The sequence below is a fragment of the Rhinoraja longicauda genome, chromosome 33, assembly GCF_053455715.1.
Source record: "Rhinoraja longicauda isolate Sanriku21f chromosome 33, sRhiLon1.1, whole genome shotgun sequence".
NCBI lineage: Eukaryota > Metazoa > Chordata > Chondrichthyes > Rajiformes > Arhynchobatidae > Rhinoraja > Rhinoraja longicauda.
This window is the reverse complement of record NC_135985.1, coordinates 13,646,280-13,667,698: the sequence shown is the minus strand read 5'-3', so window position 1 is coordinate 13,667,698 and position 21,419 is coordinate 13,646,280. Positions and strand designations below refer to the sequence as shown.

The 21,419-nt window shown below is 40.9% G+C and overlaps 1 protein-coding gene across 1 annotated transcript; it reads left to right on the top strand.

Annotated features, from left to right (window-relative positions):
- The first annotated feature begins 1,760 nt into the window (after window positions 1-1,760).
- On the top strand, window positions 1,761-20,183 carry hacd3 (3-hydroxyacyl-CoA dehydratase 3). Its single transcript, XM_078427078.1, has 11 exons — window positions 1,761-1,943; window positions 2,535-2,577; window positions 5,022-5,095; window positions 7,656-7,820; window positions 8,008-8,062; window positions 9,241-9,351; window positions 11,649-11,776; window positions 12,219-12,331; window positions 12,682-12,788; window positions 12,958-13,089; window positions 15,402-20,183. Exons 1-11 carry the CDS (start codon window positions 1,839-1,841, stop codon window positions 15,476-15,478), a joined length of 1,110 nt encoding a protein of 369 aa, XP_078283204.1. The 5' UTR covers window positions 1,761-1,838; the 3' UTR covers window positions 15,479-20,183.
- The last annotated feature ends 1,236 nt before the right edge of the window (window positions 20,184-21,419 follow it).

Below are 21,419 nucleotides of genomic sequence, written 5' to 3'. Positions count from 1 at the left end.
AATAAATGATGACTTTACTAAAACCTGGTTGAGGAATGATTGGATGACGCAAAAGAATGGTTGCAATGTTATAAATATACTTAATATTGAATTAGATTGATTAAATGTAAAAAAAAAAAAAGCATCATTTTGTGAAATGTACTAGAATAGGGTGGTAAACGCAATGGGAATACAAGCAAAGATTTTTGAAATTCTTCAAGTTCCACGATGAGATATATTTGACAGTGTTCCTTATGGTTGGTCGATCCAGAAGATTAGGTAGGATACACAGGATTCAAGGTGACTTGGTAGACTGGATTCAAAATTGAAGACGGGGTCCTGGAGAGGTGTTTCTCTAAATGCAGGTTTCTGGCCAGTGGTATTCCACAGGGATATCTGGACCTCTTGTGTGTGATATATATAAATGACTTGGACGGAATGCAGATGGGTTAATTATTGTTTGCATTTGACACAAAAAATGGTGCAGTTATGGATAGGAAAGAAGGTTGTTAAAGAATACAACAGGATATAGATCAGTTAAGGATATGGCAGAGAAATGGCATTTGGTGTTAATGGGAGTTTGTTAATTTGGAGTTGTTGTACTTTGGGAAATCAAATGCAAGGGGAACTTATAACGGGTTGTTAGGGTTTGGGGTTGAGTTTGGAAAACCTTGGGTGAATGAGAGGATCTAGTTGATCAGAAGGAGAAAGAAGGGAACAGGGACCGTGGGTTATCTATAATTGGAGAATTCAATATTCATGCTGCATGCAGGACACTTAGGAGTATTGATATGCAGAGGGATCTTCGGGTGAAACCCCATAGCTATATGAAAATGGCAACGCAAGTAGATGAGGGTAGAACACATATGCATGATTGCTTTCATTGGATGGGGCATGAAGTATAAGTCTGGAGGTCATGTAGCTTTAAAAAAATTGATTAGGCCACATTTGAGGTATTGTGTGCAGTTCTGGTCGTTCCGTTTCAGGGAGGATATGGAGAGGGTGCAGAAAAGGTTCACCAGGATGTTGCATGGATTATAAGGTATTAGCTTCAAGGGAAGGTTGAACAAATTTGGATTGTTTTCTGTGGAGACGGGAGACCTGATAGAAGTTCATACAATTATAAGAGGTGTAGATAGTCAGAATCTTTTCAGCAGGGTGGAAATATCAAAATACTAGAGAGCAAAGCTTTAGGTAAGAAGGGAAAGTTTAAAGGACATGTGCGGGGCAAGTTTTTTTTAAATACCGAGGGCCTGGAACGTGTTGCTCGGGGAGGTGGTGGGAACAATGTGCTTTTTCCCCAAAACGTCACCATTGCATGTTTTCCGTAGATGCTCCCTTGTCTGCTGAGTTACTCCAGCACTTTGTGTCTTTTTTTGTAAACCAGTATCTGCAGTTCGTTCCGTCTCCATATTTTTCTATGTACGTTTTCTGAAGCTCTAACACTGCATTCCACATTTTCTTTCTCCTTTCTTTTGTAATACCTGTTGTACTCACCACGTATGGTTATGAACTGCCTGGAGAGCACAAGGTTCTCTGGTTGATTACTGCGCAAACACCTCATAAGTGTGGTTATCTCGCGCAGGTTTTCAGTGTGTCTCGGTATGGTACACGTGACAATAATAAACTCGTATCAATATTTATTCTATTGGGAGCTTGCTGTGCACCAAAGGGTTGCTCTAAAAATTGTAAGCTGCTTCCAAGAGGCGGCTGACGGTCACGGTGCGTGCGTACGTGCGCGCACCTGCTCCGTGTGACGCGCACGTCTGCCGTGCCGATTGTTCCAGTAAAGCCGGGACGGAGCGGATCGGAGCGGAGCCCTGGCCGCTTGTCAACTCGTCTCATCTCACCGCACCGAGATGCAGGCCCCGAGTCAGCCTCGGGGCCAGAGCCTGACTCCGTACGTGTACTGGGCGCAGAGGCACGGCGAGCTGTTCCTGAGGGTGGATCTGAGCGATGTGCAGGTGAAGCGGCTCGAGTGCGGCTCGCGCGCGCGCACGATGAGTAGGGCGCGCGCCGGAGAAGTGAAGGAAGGTGATGAGTGAGGGAGGAGGGAGGCGAGGAAGTGAGGGGGAGACGCGCGCACCCCGGAGAAACATAGAAATAAAATGGGTGCAGGAGGAGGCCATTCGGCCCTTCGAGCCAGCACCGCCATTCAATATATAAGAAAATAACTGCAGATGCTGGTACAAATCAAAGGTATTTATTCACAAAATGCTGGAGTAACTCAGCAGGTCAGGCAGCATCTCAGGAGAGATGGAATGGGCGACGTTTCGGGTCGAGACCCTTCTTCAGACTGATTGCTGATCATCTAAAATCTGTACCCTGTTCCTGCTCTTTCCCCATATCCCTTGATTCCTTAGCCCCAAGAGCTAAACCCCTCTTGAAAACATCAAGAGTGAGGGAGGCATGCGTGCCCAAAGAGTGAGTAAGGGAGGGGAAGAGAGGAGCCTCTTGCTTGGACAATGTATAAAATTTGAGAATTTCATTGGGCGCTTGTTTTTGTAAAACTGTAAGCAGCAAATACCACCCATTTAACTGTTTTCTCTCAACAGAAACCCGATGTCACGATCACTGAAAATACCCTCTTCTTCAAAGGTAATTTTAAAATGACTTAATTGTCTCCTGTACCCTGATGATTCACGATAATACATCCCCATGCTCAAATCTTTTTTAATGCGATGTCTGTCTAAATAATAACTAAAAATACTGGTACTATAAAAGTGCTGTGCTTCGATCAGGGTTTGTGGCATGCAGGTGGGTTCAAAAGCCTGACAGTTGTAGAAAAGTAGCTGTTCCTGAACTTGCCTGTGTGGGATGAGTTTGTTTAAAAACAATAAGAGTTCGTAGGGAAATAAATGCAAATATAATATTTTAAAAATAGATTATGAAAATTAAGATCTGGAGCATTTCAACAGTTTGGGAAGAAGTCCAGTAATCTTTTTTTGTGATCAATTGTTCTTTAGAATGTGTAGTTCTTTAGAGATCATAACATCATTGACCTGCTTTAAATTGTAAACCTCAGGTATTGGATTGAAGTGAACATGAATGTGCGAAGTCTATCAGTTTCTATTAGATCATCCATTTAGACAAACCAGTAGTTAGCTCCTTCACGCCAATGACACTTCATAGTGACTTCAAATGAATTAAGTCCTTCTCGGAACTTCTGTATTGTAGAAAATATTTGTAAAATGGTTCATCTTCTAAAGCAGGGATTCCCAACCTTTTTGCGCACTGTTTACCCCAGGCAACTTTTCGAAAGTAAATTTACCCCCACCCTGTTTTGTTCAGTAATTTGAGTTTACACTTCCACCATAATAAAGCAACCGACAAAGGGGAAATTTTAAAATACTGTTTTTAACATTATTATTTTGTTCAAATTTACCTCCTTGGGTAGGTGAAATTTACCCCAGGTTGGGAACCCTTGTTCTAAAGGAAGATGTGTAAATTTTCTGTTTTGTGTATGCATTTGAGGTAAATTCATAAATACTTATCCTTGTAATTACCAGTTTTGGTTTCTGGTTTACCTCAGTCCTGGTGCAAAGAAATATATCTCGTCTCATTTAAGTATCATGAATTCTGTGGAAAAAGCTTCTAACCTGAATTCATGCTATTGGTCAAAAGAAAGTGTTTAAATTCAACAAAGTATACAGTGTGCAAGTTAAAACTGTAAGATCATAACATGGAATGATAGTAAAGCGTTACATCAATCAGCACGGTGGCGCAGCGGTAGAGTTGCTGCCTACAGCGAATGCAGCGTCGGAGACCCGGGTTCGATACTGACAACGGCTGCTGTACGTTCTCCCCGTGACCTGTGTGGGTTTTCTCTGAGATCTTTGGTTTCCTGTACCGGTTTGTAGGTTAATTGGCTTGGTAAATATAAAACGTCCCTAGGAGGTGTAAGATAGTGTTAATGTGTTAGGTATCCTAACAGTTGAGTTGTAATGAGAGTGGGAAGAAAATATGTTCTCTAAACTGCATTAAGCTGGGTTTTTGACTCTCTCCATAGCAGCAATGGGTTTCTTTTACCAATGATGCCTATTAAATTCTCATTAACTGAAAGGGACAAGAGCGCTGACATCCTAGTGATTACAACAATACACAGATCCTGTCTTCACACCAACAATCCCAATAAACATGAACATGTCGTATAAAGTTCTCAAAACATTAAGCACAGACTTATAAATGTTTAAATATTTAGTAGGAGATGATGCCAACAAACTATTTCCATTGAAAGTATTGATACTTACAAGTAGAGGGTGATTTCAAAATCACATGATGCAGCTATGCAAAGAAAGACCACTCTATTTGAGTGGTCGTGGTCTAGACACTGGTCATCCTATTTGTGTCGACAATGTTTGTTCCGTCAAGGTCTACTTATACACAGTTAATTTTTTCCTTAAAAGTCAAGATGGGCGCCTTGTGAATATGTAGATCTGGGGAAAGCAAATTGGTGGATATTATAGATTCCACATAGTTAAGGAAGATGAGAGGTTCATTGGTCTCAACCCTAGAAGGAATCCAATCCTTTCCCAAATGAACCCAAATAAATGTAACCCAATGGAGTTCTACAACAGTCCATTTTTAGAGTTACTGATTGAATGGTATGCCCACTGGTATTTCTGTGCAGTATCTCAACTAAACTAAACTAAAGAGGCTTTCACGTAGGCACATGGAGATGCAAGGAATGAAGGGATATGCAGCATGTGCAGGCAGAGATTAGTTTAACTTGGCATCATGTTTGACACAGACATTGTGGACCAAAGTGCCTTTTCCTGTACTTTTGTATGTTCTAATGTGGGGAAGTGTAAGGTCATAAAGTTTGACAAATAAAATCAAAAAGCAGATCATTATCTAAATGGAGAGAAACTGAGGTATGCAGGAATCTCTTCTCACAGAGGGTTGTCAATCTCTGGAATTCTCTGCCCAAGTGGGTGGTAGAAGTTTTCCTGTTCCAGATAGTAGAATTCCTGAGAGGAATTTGGGTGTAATCTTGTGTTGCATGTCACGCATTTAATAACAACTTTCTTCTGCACCTCCAGCACATGGCCATGGAGCAAAAGGAGACAATGCCTATGAATTCCGCTTGGCATTCCTGGAAGCGGTGAATTCTGAGGTAACACTGATAGTTTAACGTAGGGCATTGATTTTAATTCTGTCACGTAACCTAATGGAAAATTGACTATTTTTCATGGCTTGCACAATTTGACAAGGATCTTTATTTTAGTTTATTGTCACGTGTGCCAAGGGACAGTGAAAAACTTTTTGGTTGCGTGCTATCCAGTCAGTGAAAAGTACAAATGTGAAAGTGGGATGACAGAACTAGCAGGGCTGCTGCCTTACAGTACCAGAGAACCTGGTTTGATCCTAACCCGGGTGCTGTCTGTGTGGAGTTTGTACACCCTCACTGTGAGAGCACGGGTTTCCTCTGGGTGCCCCGTTTTCCTCCCACATTCCAAAGACGTGTGGGATTACAGGTCAATTGGCTCTCAGTAAATTGCCCTAGTGTGTAGGGAGTGGAAAAGAAAGTGGTATAATATTGAATATATTCAGTCCATGAGTTTATCAGCCAAAACATTCCACGGTAGCGCAGCGGTAGAGTTGCTGCTTTACAACGAATGCAGCGCCGGAGACTCAGGTTCGATCCTGACTACGGGTGCTGCACTGTAAGGAGTTTGTACGTTCTCCCCGTGACCTGCGTGGGTTTTCTCCGAGATCTTCGATTTCCTCCCACACTCCAAAGACGTACAGGTACGTAGGTTAATTGGCTGGGTAAATGTGAAAATTGTCCCTAGTGGGTGTAGGATAGTGTTAATGTGCGGGGATCGCTGGGCGGCACGGACTTGGAGGGCTGAAAAGGCCTGTTTCCGGCTGTATATATATGATATGATACTCTCCAGTCACCTTTTGATAAATATTGGTTTGCTGCTAATTTCCAAGGATAATTATATGTACTATTGAATCTATAACATAACCGTGCTTACACCATATCCTCATTCGCAATGGATGGTTTCCAGCATACATTTGAATGCTAAGTTGATCTGAATATGTCTATAAAGAGGACAGCAATCAATCTAAAGATTAGAATCAGTTTAGGCTGTTAGAATGGTAATTTTGGAGATGTAACTAGTTTAAGATTGAATTGTTTTCCTCACATGATGTGCATAATGCTGGAATGATTATCGTAGAGTTACACACCATAGAATTGGGCTTTTTGGTGCAAATTGTCCATGCTGACCATTTATCTACTTGAGATAGTTCCACAAGGGTGGTAGGTGTATGGAATGAGCTGCCAGATGAGGTAGTTGAGGCAGGGACTATCCCAACATTTAAGAAACAGTTAGACAGGTACATGGATATGACAGGTTTGGAGGGATATGGGCCAAACGCAGGCAGGTTGGACTAATGTAGCTGGGACGTGTTGGCCGGTGCGGGCAAGTTGGGCCGAAGGGCCTGTTTCGACGCTGTATGACGCTAACATAGGTATTATGGAAGTGAATCATAGTGCGAAATGGATTCAGATTGCATGAAGTTGCCTGATCTGTCTTTTAAAGATATAATTGAAGTAGATTTATACAATAAAATCTTTTGGTAACGTTTTTTTGGAATCCATATGTTTTCGGGGTCCTTGATAAAGTGTGTAAGATCTCTCGTTAAATGGTGTTACCTTGGACATGATGTAACATTCATGCCACAAAAATGCCAGGTAATGACTATTTCCAACAGGAGTATAACCATCTCCTCATAACGTTCAATGGCATTACAATTGCCATCCTTAACATCAATATCCCAGGGTTCACCATTGATTAGAAACTCAACTGGACCAATCATATAAATATTGTAGCTACAAGAGCAGATAAAAGGTTTGATATCCTACAGTGAGTCTCTTGAAACCAAGGCCTTTCCAGAACATACACGACACAAGTTGGAGTGTGTAGAATACATCTACTTGCTTACCAATTAACTCTCAAGTAGCTCAACAGTAACAAAGCAGTGGAACTAGTTAACCCACCATTAATATTCATTCTCATCTCCACCGGAGCTGGATGGCTATTTTGTGCATCATCTACAAAATGCACTGCAGCCACTCTGACAGCAGCTCCCAAACATACAAATTATTACCACCACAAAGGACAATGGCAGCATCCACAGGGGAACCCAACCACTTACAACTTCCCCTCCCAGTCACATACCATCGCCAGCTTGGAAATATATTGCCAGTCCTCAGTCGCCATTGGTTCTAAATACTAAGCATCAGAACTGGTGGGGTCAGCTTCACCAGAAGTACTGCAGTAGTATGAGAAGTGGCTCACGACTGTCTTCACAAAGGCAATTAGAAATAGCCAGCATTTAATGCACAGACCCTAAAAATGAATTGACAAAAAAAATAATAATTTGTGATTCTGAATATTTGATATCAGTTTTGACATCCAAAAACGTTTGTTGTATTTTCAAGTCGAAAGTAAAGGCAAGAGTGTTTAATTGATGTTTTGACGATGGAAGAATGAAATTCTTACATGCAGCGATTGGGATATTTAGGTTCTCCAGTGCTATTCTTCTATGGAGTTACTCTGTTTCTGTACAAATCTATGAATTTTAATAAGAATGTCTTTGTTCAATTTTGAGCCGTAACTTTATTTACAGGAAATTTACTCTAAATTTGTTTGCCTTATTAGCCACTGTTCAAAACCACAGAAAGACAAGTAAATATCACGGTGAAAAAAATGGAGAGCAAATGGTGGGACAGACTGACAAAACAGGAAAAGAAACCAATATTTTTAGTTCCTGATTTTGACCGATGGTTGGATGAGTCTGATGCTGAAATGGAACTTAGGGAGAAGGTAAATTTGTCGAGGAAGCTTTGTGTATTCTCATATTTCATGATCAGCCAGATAAACTTTGTACTTTACAGACTTGTTTGTTGTTTTTTCTCTTTAACCCTATTTCTGAGCGTTATATGATGATTATGAATGATATTTACATAATACAACTATTATATAATTACATGTTTTTATTCTATCTTTACAGGAGGAAGCAGAAGAGATTAATAGAATAAGTGTGGAGTCAAGGGTTCGGAAGAATTGTAAGTAAAATATAGGAAATTTGAGCAGGAGAAAGTCACACACCCCCTTGAATCTGTTCTACTATTCAGTGTGGATGATTTGATAGGCGGCCCTGATTCCAGTTCCTGCCCAATTGATCACCTTGGATTTCCTGCAGTGCAAGTATCTATCTCAAGATGAAAATATTTAAGAGTGAAATGAGGAAGAATGTTTTCACTCAAAAGGTCATGAATGATGTTGTTCTCTGCCCCAGATAGATGAATCCTTGAATTTATTAAAAGCTGAGATGGATAGATTTTAATCACTACGGAATGAATAATATGGGGAAAGGTCAGGAAAGTACACTTAAAGAATGTTGGATCAGCCATGATTTCATTGAATAGCAGAGCAGGTTTGAGGGACTAAATGCCCCCTGGTTACAATTTCTTGTCGTTTTTAATTTAGTTAATGTCTGAATATTTTCAGCGCTCTGGGGTAAAGAATGTTAAGATTCACACCATTGTCTAAGTCTAGGCAATTTAGTTCTAGTTTCTACATGCTTTTCATAATCATCCACTTGGGTGTCATTGAATTCTCCAATTTTAGGCAACAATCCTGCCCTCTCCCTTTTTTCCCCTCCCCCCACACCCATTTCACTTACTAACCTCCCCCCAGCTTTCTTTGCTTTCCCCCTGCCCGCTCTCCCCATTCACCTATATCCTTCCGACTGGCTCTGCATTTCGCTCACTTTTTTCTTCATCTGAAACTCTTTTGTCCCCATTTGTCACTTTTTTGTCTCCCTTTCATCTCCAGCCTTTGTTCACCCGTACGCCAATCAAACCTGTATCCGCCTATTACTTGCCAAACTTACCCACCCCGCCTCTTTTCCAGCTTTCTCCCCCCCCACCCCCCCAATCTACTACATTCAGTCTGAAGAAGGGTCCCGACCCGAAACGCCATCTATCGATGTCTTCCAGTGATTCTGCCTGACCCAATGTTACTCTAGCACTTTGTGTAAGATTCCAATATCTGCAGTTCCTGTGTCTCTATTTAATATTCATTAGTTGATCTTGATTGCATTCAGTAGGGCAAGTGGTTTGCATATGGTCATCTATGCTGGCATTGTGTGCTTGATATTCCTAACTGAGGTGGTTATATTGTTTATAATAAAGACTGTTTTCTTTTTAGCAGCCTTAACGTTTTATTTGCTTTCCAACAGCCTACGTCACCATGAGGACAGGTTACCTATTTATGTATAACCTGGTGCAGTTTCTGGGCTTCTCTTGGATCTTTGTCAATATGACAGTGAGACTCTTTGTTTTTGGCCAGGGTAAGTAACACTCTCATCCCTTACAAATCCAGAGTTCCAACTCTGCCTCGCTATGAAATCCTGTTATAATGTGTTTTATATTGGTGTTGCAAATCAGATATATCATAAGTGTAACTGGGAAGAGAATAGATTAGACGAGAAAGGACCGAGTCGAGATAGGAATTAAATAGGACAAGAACGTGCTAAAACATTGGGTCTGCTAGAGCATCCTGCTTATGGATTTTGTGTAGGAGATAGAAGCAGGCTATGCGGGACTGGGACAATGAATTTGGAGGCTGTGGAGGAAAGATCCCTTGAGGGCCCGGGGTCTATGGTTGCTTGGGTCACATGACCTGATTTTTGATTGTGAGTTCTGATCCAAAGGGAAGTATGAGAAAGTGCCTGAGAGTAGACGTCTGGTCTCGGGGAGATAGTGGTCAGTTCGCCAGCCAACAACTGCTCCATCCTTGAATGGAGTAAGTTCAGAAGGGGCACATTGGAGCAGGAGAGGGGAGTAGATGGTCAATTAATAGATCTATAAGAGGGTCATTGACTAAAGGGAGATGTCCAGGTGGAATGGGACAACTGATGATAGGTTAAAGGATCTATAGTTTGGGATGAAAGCTCTTGGCCAGGAACAGTCATGGAGATGTTGTCATGTGGAGCAAATTCATTGAAGTGTGGATGTATCTGAGGCATCTACTGAGGACTAATCTGAAGGATGTCAGGAAGATCAGAGAGATGATTGGATCTAGAGGTGAGGAGGGAGAGATGAAGTCTGAGGAAAGTGATGGGGAAGAAATATCAGAAGAGGATCGGAGAGATATTGGAATGTAAGCACATTTGTTTACAATCTCTAATCTGAAAGGAATGAGAAAAGTCATCCACTCCAGTACCGAGTGCAGCAGAGAACAAAGTCGGACTATAGGCCACAATGTCTTTGAGATGGTAATTTTGTCTTGTTGCAGAGAGAAGTCAAGAGCATGCATGTGCCAGCACAAGGCAATGATTGTGGAGATCAGAATGTTTGATAGTTTGCATAATCCTTGTGATCCTGGGGGTCTAAATTACAAAGGGCAGAATTAGCCTTGGAATTGATGTGGAATGAATTGGGACTGGAGGCATTTGCTAAGGAAAGAGATGTGGCTGTGGAAGTGGGTTTTAGACAAACATTATCAAATGAAACACTATTGAGGGCGAGCAAGGCAAGAAACAGAAAAGTAGATGCAGGAGTAGGCCATTCAGAACCTTTGAGCCAGCACCGCCATTCAATAAGATTATGGCTGATCATCTAAAATCAGTACCCTGTTCCTGCTTTTTCCCCATGACCCTTGATTCCTTTAGTCCTTAGTGCTAAATCTAACTATCTTTTGAAAACATCTAGTGAATTGGCCGCCACTGCCTTCCGTGGCAGAGTATTCCACAGACAGGAAACAAAGAGTAGGGATTAACGGGTCCCTTTCAGAATGGCAGGCAGTGACTAGTGGGGTGCCGCAAGGCTGGGTGCTGTTTACAATATATATTAACAATTTAGATGAAGGAATTAAAAATAACAGCAAATTTGCAGATGACACAAAGCTGGGTGGCAGTATGAACTGTGAAGAGGATGCTATGAGGATGCAGGGTGACTTGGACAGGTTGAGTGAGTGGGCAGATGCATGGCAGATACAGTATAATGTGGATAAATGTGAGGTTACCCCCCCTCTTAATTAACCCCTCTGTCCTCCTCTGAGTTCTAAATATCTCCCAGTCCCCCAAGAGAGAACAGCGAAGAACAAGTCAGGTTTAGCATTCCTGGAAGAAAAGTGGCAATAAATGCAACAAATAGATGGAAAATCGAAAAGCTGGAATTTGTTACCTGATGTGAGGGAACAACTAAAATTTAGGGATCATACAAAGCTGAAATTCCAACTCTTGCTCAGAAAAGGCAAAAGTACAACTCCCTGACCCATCTCCCCATGCGTGCGGTGGTAAATACAATGTATGTAATTAAATCCAATTTGTTGTAGGCAATCCCTGGTTTATGGCCATTTGGTATTGGAAATTCACCTTTGCAGAATTTGCAAATCACTGCCCAAAAATTTGCAGAATGTAATCAAATTTGCTCAAATAAAATTTGTGAAAAAACTTAAATTTATTTTTAACTTGCATATCTTGATGCATGTACAGATACTGCATCTTTTTGTAATAGAAAGTCATGAAACAAGCCATTTTCTAGGAATTAATTCTCCCCCCCCCCCCCCCGCCTTTAGTCTAAACAGATATTTCACCTGGCTAGACTAACTGTTGCTGATTATTTTATTTGCGTTCATCTGCAGATTCTCTATTCGATACATTTCATGCAGTGGGTGACGTGATGAACTTTTGTCAGATACTTGCGATTGTGGAGGTTATAAATCCGCTGCTGGGAATGGTGAAAACTTCATTGGTGCCTGCAATAATCCAGGTATGCTGTAGGCATTGGACAGAACGCTGGATGAATGGTCAGGATGAGAAAGAGACATCATTACTCCATTTCCAGCAGGACAATGCTTTTGTGCAAGACTTAGCTTCTTACTGAGTTACTCTGTGAGCATGGGGATGTGTACGAGGAACGTTTGAAATCTTTTGTTGTCCCCATTTATTAACCTGAACATTGCACTTTTTAAAATGCTTAACATACCATGTTTTCTTCTAAGTCAATTTGACCACTGCACCCAGAGAAGATAGACAGTAATTTGGTTAGGGAGTGAGTCTTAATCTTAAGGGGCATTATGTACAAAACAAAGAGAGAAAATGTAAGAGGAATTTGTATTTAAAACTTATCATTTCATTCTATCCGGTGTGAGTCCCCCTTTTACAGATTAGAATTTACTAATTCTAATTTTTTGATTCAATTGTTTGAACAGGTACTTGGGAGGATCATGATTCTTTTTGTGGTGATAGGAAGTCAAACTGAAATGCAGAATAATGCAGCAGTATTTGCTGTCTTTTACCTCTGGAGCATCATCGAAATGTTCAGGTTTGTATTTCACTGACTTTCTTTATCTCAAATTCAACTGATGGTCATTGATGCAACGATAGAGGTGCCAGAGACTTGGGTTCAATCTTGATCAAGGGCACTGCCCCAGAGTTTGTAAGTTCATCCTGTGACCACGTGGGTTTTCTCCAGGTGCTCCAGTTTCCCACACTCTAAAGATGTACAGGTTTATAGGTCAGTTGGCTTCAATAAGTTGTAAAATTGTGCGTAACGTGTGTAGGTTAGTATATGGGGCGATCGCTAGTCGACACGGATTCAGTGGGCCAAAGGGCCTGTTTCTGTGCTGTATCTCTAAAGTCTAATGTGTATAAATCATTCTTTTATTGAAACAGGTACCCTTTCTACATGCTATCATGTATAGGAACAGAATGGAAAATTCTGACATGGATCCGATACACCATCTGGATACCTCTTTATCCACTGGGAGTCATTGCAGAAGGTTGGTTGTTAAATTGTTGTATGTTTTTATGTTACTGATAAAATCGATTGAGCTGTGAAATAGGTCTGCCTGTGAGCTTTGTGAATTTGTGGCAATGTTCTCTTTCTTAGATTCACATATTTGTTTGTGTCTGAAGATTCACTTGCATTTCCCCACCTGTCTCCCACAGCGGTCTGTGTGGTTCAGTCTATTCCGCACTTTGAGGAAAGTGGAAGATTTACTGTCCAGCTGCCCAACCCACTCAACATCTCATTCAGCTTTACATATTTTCTACAAGTTTATCTTATTATCATGTTCTTGGGTAAGTTCTAATCTCTGATTGAATTCTCTTATATTTATTTAATATATTTCAAGTTGTCAAATAGTCAATACATTAACCTGAATGATAAATTAGTTCAGAACTTAACAGTAAATGGAGCCTGTGCATGAGACAAGGAGACTATGCCCAATGTCTTTTTACCCTTTTCTCTTCCACATAAAGCTGTTAGAAAGTCTGAGTAAGATTAATTTAGAGAATAATATGCTAAGTACCTATATAATAGGGAATGGTTAAAAAGCTGATATTGACCGCAGTGCATTCATGTTATTGAGAATTTAATGAAGAATCAATTTGATAATTGAAGCAAAGAGTTATACAGCACAGAAACAGGCCCTTTGGCCTAAGTCGTCCTTGCCAGCCAAGATGCCTACCTGAGCTAATCCCATTTGCCTGTGTTTGGCCCATATTTCTCTCAACATTTAGTTTCCATGGACCTGTCTAAATGCCTTTTAAATGTTGTAATTGTACCTGTCTCTACCACTTCCTCTGGTAGCTTGTTCCACATACCCACCATTCTCTGTGAAAATGTTGCCCCCTAGGTTCCCTGTAAATTTTTGTCCTATCATCTTCAATCTATACCCTCTACTTTTTGACTCCGTACCCTAGGACAAGGATTGTGACCATTCACCTTGTCTATGCCCTTCACGATTTTATATACGTCTATAAGGTATACCTTAGTCTCTCTCCTAAGCTTGAGGGAAAAATGTCCCAGCTTATTCAGTCTCTCCGCGTAACTCAAGCCCTTCAGTCTCAGTAACATTCGTGTGAATCATTTCTGCACTCTTTTGAGCTCAATGACATCCTTCCTACATCTAGGTGAACAGGACTACACACAATACCACATGCAGCCTCGCCACAGCTTGTGAAGTTGTAGCGTGATGCCCAAACTCTTGTACTCAATGGCCTGATTGATAAAGTCAAGTGTGCCACGTGCCACCATTGGTGTCAAGTGTACCGATAATTTTGAAATATCAAAAGTATTTCACCGCTTTGGCCAAAATCCTTTTCCAATATGTTTAAAGACACCAGTTTTCTTTGTAAAGTTCTTTAGCTGTCATGATATTCTCCATGGTAAATATAGTCGAGAAGTATTCATTTAAGACCTTGTCCATCTCCAGCTCCATATATCGATGACCACATTGATCTTTATGAGAACCTATTCACTCCCTTGTTGAGCTTTTGCTCCTAATGTACTTATAGAATTTCTGAGCATTCTCCTTTAACTTATCTTCCAAGGCCATTTCATGTCTTCTTTTTGCCTCCCTGATTCCCTTCTTAAGTGTACTGCTACATTGTTTATACTCAAAGAATTTGCTTGATCTCAGCTGCCAATATGCCTCCTTTTTCCTGATCATTAATTCAATACTTTGTCAACCAAAGTTCCCTAATCCTACCAGCCTTGTCCTTCACTCTAACAGGAACATGCTCCTCTAGAAAAATTCTCCCTATCTCACTTTTAAAAGCCTTTCACTTGCCTGATGTCCCTTTACCCACAAATAGCCTCTCCCAATCAACCTTTGCAAGTTCCTGTCTAATGCATTCAAAATTAGCCTTGCCCCAATTCAGAACTTTCACCCCTGGACCAATCCTATCTTTTTCCATTACGATTTAAAAATGAATAGTATTATGCCACTGGTCCCAAAGTGTTTCCCACTGAAACTTCAGTCACTTGCCCTGCCTCATTTCCCAATTGAAGGTCTAGTGTTGCCCACTCTTGGGTGTGAGTAATAAGAGCAAATGTGGAGGGAGATCACAGGTATATGGTTCCAATAGTACAGGAGTTTAACTTTCCAAATATTGATGACAATGGAAAAGGATAGGACTGGTCCATAAATAAATTTGTGCATTGGGGCAAGGCCAATGTGTAGACAGGAACTTTCAAAAATTGATTGGGGTAGGTTATTTGCAGGTAATGGTAAGTGGCTTTTAAAAGTCAGATAGAGAATTCAGGGCCAGCATGTTCCTTGAAGGACAAGATTGGCAGGAGTATGGAACCCATGATGACAGGATATTGAGGCTCTGGTCATGTAAAAGAAAGAAGCATGGGATATATGCCAATAAAGGATATATTTGTATAATATCCTTTACCACTACATGAAGTTTCTAAGCTCTGAAAGACTTTCAGAAGTGTAGTCGTTGTTATATAGAGTGTACATCGGATGGTTTTGCATTTTATTATCTTGTTTAAATTTCATTGAGTTCTATGGTTTCATGAGAATATTAGAAAAGCTACCCTTGTAACCTTGTTTATCCACTATCTGTGGTGTATTTGATAAATTTCTCCTGTTTTCCAGGTTTGTTTGTTAATTTCCGGCACTTGTACAAACAACGTAACAAGCGTCTCCGACCAAGGAAGCACAAGATATACTAGAAGAGTTGTGTCTGAGTTGAGAAAGTATCATTTTGATCAGTTCAATTCACTGTAACCTTGCCTTTATATATAAAAAAATGTCATTTTGTAGAAAATGAGAGACGTCATGCCAATGTGTCAGTAAAATTTCAGTAACCAGTAACTCTTTCACTGCCACCCTTCTGTGCTGTCACTCTCACCTCATTGCTGTCTTCTGCCAGTGTGGGGGGTATTTTCTAAAAACCAATTGCACTCCTTCATACTAGGATGACAGGAAACCCACAACTCCTAAATTGCTTTTCATGTGCATTGTTGGCCATATTCTTCCATTTTAGATTAGAACTCAGCAATCAACACACATGTTTGTCAGAAACAAGTGAATGCCAAACCAACCACACAATGATGCATACAACAAGTGACATATTACTGTCTAATGGCAGAGAACTACTCTTGCGGGCATAGGCCCACTGATCTGCTGGGTTGAATCTGGAGCTGGAGTGAGTTCTCAAGAGTAATAACAAGAGTCTCATTCAAGGTATTATTCATTTGGTATAAATGATGGCTTTGAGTATTCGGCATGTTTTCCTCAACTAAGATTAGCATATCTCAGTTAGAACAAATCCATAGCAATGTTTAAAGATGCTTTTCAAGTCCATTCCAAGTCCTTCATGGTCTCTTGTGGCCAAACTTTAACAACAACGTCTCTAGTTCCATTGGGACTGAATGTTTTCAAACTTTGACAGCTTCTTGAAATGCAAGAACTGGGTGGTCTTTAATTATTCAAAACGGGCTTGTGTAATTTCCTTGATTCTTTTGCCTTGCACCTCTGATGCTGACTTCTAGTTTCTGTGGCCACTGCGGAATCCTTTTTAATCATCACAGTGGCTTTGACAGGGCCCATTTTTGCAGGAGCTCTAATTCCAGGTACAAATCTGGTGCGCTGGCTGTGCCGTCACAGATGTTTTTTAAAAATTCATTAACTTGGTCATTCTGTAGACAGCTTTAGAAGGCTCTAATATGTAGGAAGGAACTGCAGATGCTGGTTTAAACCGAAGATAAACAAAAAGCTGGAGTAACTCATCTGGGGCACGGATGCGGCCTAGGTTGGTGAATTGGGAGTAGGGGATAGAGTCTTTGCAGGAGGCAGTGTGGGAAGAAGTGTAGTCTAGATAGTTGTGAGAATCAGTAGGTTTAGAACAGTGCCAATTGATAGCCTATCTCCTGTGATGGGGATGGGAAAGGAAACAAGAGATATAAATGGTGATATAGAGACATGGAACAAATGAATGAAAAATATGCAAAAAAGTAACGATGACAAAGGAAACAGGCCAATGCTAGCTGTGAGCTAGGTGAAAATGAGTTGCAGGCAATGAAACTCACCAGGATGACGGTAAAACTAGTATAACGATTAGGGTGGGGGAGGGACAGAGAGAGCGGGGATGCAAGGGTTACTTGACGCTGCGGATCGTCCGGCGCGGCCAGTGAGGAGAGGACTGGAGGAGACTCACTGTGATGGATGTTTCTTTTTTTGTGTGTTTTTGGGGTTGTGTAATTTTAATGCCTATTTTAATGCTTTTATTGTTGGACTGTGGGTGACTGAATTTCATCCAATTTGGATGACAAATAAAGCTATCTTGAATCTCTTGAATCTTGAAGTTATCTCAATAGTCGTTTATTTGTCACATACACATAAATGTGTAGTGAAATGAAACATTACCCGCAGTTGAACAATAAGACCAATAAGAATAATCAATAAAAATGCAATAACACATACAATCACAAACTAACACCAAACAAAAAGAAACATCCATCACAGTGAGTCTCCTCCAGTCCCTCCTCACTGTGATGGAAGGCCACAATGTCTTTTCTCTTCCCTGCCGTCTTGTCCCGCGGTCAGGCTGTTGGAGTTGCCACGTCGGGGCGGTCGGGGCTCCCGACATTGAAGCCCCCGCTGGGCGGTGAAAATCCCGCGGCCTATTCCAGGCCGCGCCGGACGTAGGTCGGCAGGGATTGGACCACAGAGGATTGTATAGAGTTGAGGTATGTGGAAATGATTTCAGTGGGGCAGGAGCAGGCAGAAACAATGGGTCTGGCAGGGAATTTGTGTTTATGGATTTTTAGTAGAAGGTAAAACTGGGTGGGGCTGCAGAACAATAAGGTTGGAGGCTGTGGAGGGCAGACAGCCGGAAGTGATAAAATTGGAGATAGTCAGCAAAATGATGGCCTGGTGCTCGTCTGTGGGGTCATGGTCCTAGGGTAAGTAGGAGGAGGTGTCCGAGAGCTGGCGCTTGGCCTCAGCCCAATAGAGGTCAGCTTGCCTGACTACCACGGCATTTCCCTTGTTGGCGGTTTTCCTGGTAATGTCGGGGTTGCTGCAGAGTAAGCAGAGGACTATGTTCAAAGGGGGTGAGGTTAGAGTAGGTAAGGGGAGTGGAAAAGTTGAGACTATATTTCTCATTTTCCTTTCCCTGACTGTCTGAAGGGTCTCGACCTAAAACGTCACCTATTTTCTCCAGAGATGCTGCCTGACCCGCTGAGTTACTCCAGCTTTTTGTGTAGAAAACTCTAATGTTTTTTTGCAGATACAATTTTCCAGTGATTTTTGCTGTTATTTCATTTCACTTTGTAGACTTTATGTTGCGAAACAGCAGATCAAACTCTTGCAAGTGGAGTCAGCAGCAAGACAAGGCAGCTCTTGCGCAAGGCTTGTGGTGGTTATCACATTTTCTGCTCAGTCCCATCATCTTGTAGTGCTTTGCAAAGCATTTGGATACTAACTCCATGGCAAGTGTGATGAAAATGATGCAAAGATAGCTAATAAGGAGAGATTGGACAAACTTGAATTGTTTTCTCAGGAGCATCAGAGACTGAGGGGTGAACTGATAGATGTACATCAAATTATGAGAGGCATAGAAAGGTTAAGGTAATCTTTTATCCAGGTGGAAGTGTCAGAAACTAGGGCGCAGAGCTTTATGATCAGTGGGGAAAAGATTTGTGATGCTAATTTTTTTTACACAGAGCGATAGGTGTCTGGAACACACTGCCAGGGTGGGGTGAGGGGGTTGGGTGGTACGAGCGAGAGGGCAGGCGGCGGGAGTTGCTGGTGGACCAGATGTGATAGTGACATTTAAGGCATTTAGGCAGACACATGAACATGCAAAGTATGAAGGTGATATGGAATATGTGCAGGCAGATGGGGTTAGTTTAATTTGGCATCATGCTCAGCACAGACATCTATGCCAAAGGACCTGTTCGTCTGCTCTACTATTCCATGTTCATTTTAACAAAAAAACTCTTGTCCAGACATTTAATTTTTCCTTTACAACAAATGCCTTTCTGAGCAAATCCACAAATTAAAGGGAGAAAATGGATTCATGACAAACTATTTAGAACAAAATGCAAATTTTCCCTTTGTAAAACAGCTGATACTGACTTAAATGATCTGCTAGTTCAGGATTTAACTGCAAACAGGAGCTGTATGTGTCTTTGTACCCGTTTTCTCTTCCATACACATGCAATAAAGGGTGTAAGTAATTGTATCTCTGAATATCTTTATACAGATATTTTTTTCCAGCCTTTCTGGAATTGTGAAATTAATTTTGTGTGGTTTCTTCCAATCCCTGCTTCTGAACCCCCCCCCCATGGTTTCATGATTGCTTCTCTGCAGCCCCCACTTCCCATCCCCTTTAAGCCTGTCAATAGAGACATTCAGTTCTACACGGATACAAATTTACACTGACACTCAGCCACTCAGATTCATGCTTATGAAGGTTGCTGTCATGAAGCTAATTAGAAAGACGGTTCCTATTAATCTCTAAATAAATATAATGGTACATTAATCTGCTTTATAGTACAGTACACTGGCAAATCCATTTGCAAGAGATGCCAGGGGAGATCATCTGTTTGAGTAAAGCCTGATTGGAATACTGTCTGAAAGACATTTGATCATTTACAATATGCAAGCTGTTGGTATGTTGTTTTCTTACTTTACACTTAGATATGCTTTTCAAAGCAGACAATTTCATTGCAGCACCATGTGGTTTGGAGTCAAATATTTCTTGTTGGTGAAGCATTTGGAGGAAGTAGGTTTTCCTGTGGGGTGACACTTGTTGTTTTGCAGATTATTTGTTAGCAGTGCTGAGCAGATGTGACTTGACATGTTATTACTATGTTATAGATGTAAAGCACAGAAACAAGTCCTTTGGTCCATCTAGTCCATTCTGACCACGAAACACCCAGTTATATTAATTCTCTCTCATTCTACCTACATTCTCATCACTCTCACACAATTAAACCCAGGTTTTAAATTAAGTGTAATCTACACTCTGACATGGGATCAGTCTTAGTATGTGCTTCAGATATGAAGTAAATTATTTATGTGCTTTGTTTCTGTCATTGATTCAAATGGATATAACTGCGTGTACAACAATATTTGAACTGCACAGAAATCTATTTTATACATTAAAAATAATTTTATTGCTTATTGATATGCGGTAAAAGAAATCCTGGGGTTAAATGTTTCTCCAGTGTCCTTTGTATTCTCTCCAGCTGTTTGGTTTTATGAAGTGGTTAGCACCAATATAATTATGAGGGGTGGAAACTGAACAAATTTAATGTGATCTTGACTCATTCATTTGTGGCAGATTATTTAACAATTAACACTTGAAGGATAGGTTGTATAAAAAGTGAATGTGTAAAGCAGCATTTAAACATAAAAGGTTCTCAATGGCCCATCTGGTCTTTGCCGGTGTGTACTTCACACACGTCTCCTCAGCCCATCTCATTCATTTGTTCAAATGATTTGTCGACTTACAAAAATGTTAGTTATACTAACACACTATCTTCTTAAACTTCCCAAAGCATTAGGAGATAATCAGTGAAAAATTACAAATGGTTACTCAAAGATTGGCTGATGTAGGTTTTAAGAAACCTCTTAATGGGCATAGGTGGGAGGTTTGGGTAAGAAATTTGGTTTTTGGACCTCTGGATATGCACACTGGTGGTGGGACAATGGATGGGGGATGTACCCAGAGGCTGTACTAAGAAATACTGTTCTTAGAGGGAATTATGGCTGTTTTAGTTAGTGGATAGGGACAAGGCTTGTGGGACTTGAATATGTGATCAGTGTAGTTCACCAGGAGATTTGATTATGAGATGAGTACAGAGCAATGAGTGAATTGATAAGAATATGACAGCAGAGTTTTAGATGAGCTGAAATAGTTGCTTGCATTTTGCATGTTATGAAAATGACCTTGCAAGATGAGGTGCAATTCTTATTTCAGTGAAAAATCTTAGTAAATGATGCAGAATCTGATAGTGAATATTAAGAAAGTTTCTGCCACAGTTAAAAATAGTTCAGTTAAGCCATCTGAGTTTTACATAAACCAAATGGCCATCCTGGTGATGTTACTAGCCTTGTAACCTTCCCTGAATGAATGGGTCACATATCTATCATTGTATACCATGATATGCTAACTGTTAAATGATTAATACATAGTTAAGTAATATATGTCCCCATAATAAAACACAATGGCTATCAATAAGAAGGTACATCAGTTCACACAACACAGAGTGGGGAATTGAAAAAAGTGACAAGGTTTAATTTTAGAGATCCAGTGCCGGAAGAGGCTCTTCGCCCACGCACCGACCAGTGATCCCCACTATCCTACACACACGAGGGACAAGTTACATTTATACCAAGCCAATTGACCTACAAACCTGTACGTCTTTGGGAAGAAACCAAAAATCTCGGAGAAAACCCACGCGGTCACAGGGAGAATGTACAAACTCCGTGTAGGCAGCACCTGTAGTCGGGATCGAACCCAGGCCGCTGCCGCTGAATGCGCTGTAAGGTAGCAACTCTACTGTTGTGCCACTGTGCCACCCAACATGTATATGTGCTGTCATGTGTACTGAGGTACAGTGAAAAGCTTTGTTTTGCATGCTATTCAAATAGATCAGA

What these genes read in the sequence shown, in the direction of transcription:
- hacd3 (XM_078427078.1), top strand. Translation starts at nt 1,839, where the DNA reads ATGCAGGCCCCGAGTCAGCCTCGGGGCCAGAGCCTGACTCCGTACGTG. An exon ending in GTCAAGGGTTCGGAAGAATT is followed by an intron (nt 8,063 to 9,240) that starts GTAAGTAAAATA and finishes GCTTTCCAACAG; the next exon opens with CCTACGTCACCATGAGGACA. An exon ending in ACTCTTTGTTTTTGGCCAGG is followed by an intron (nt 9,352 to 11,648) that starts GTAAGTAACACT and finishes GTTCATCTGCAG; the next exon opens with ATTCTCTATTCGATACATTT.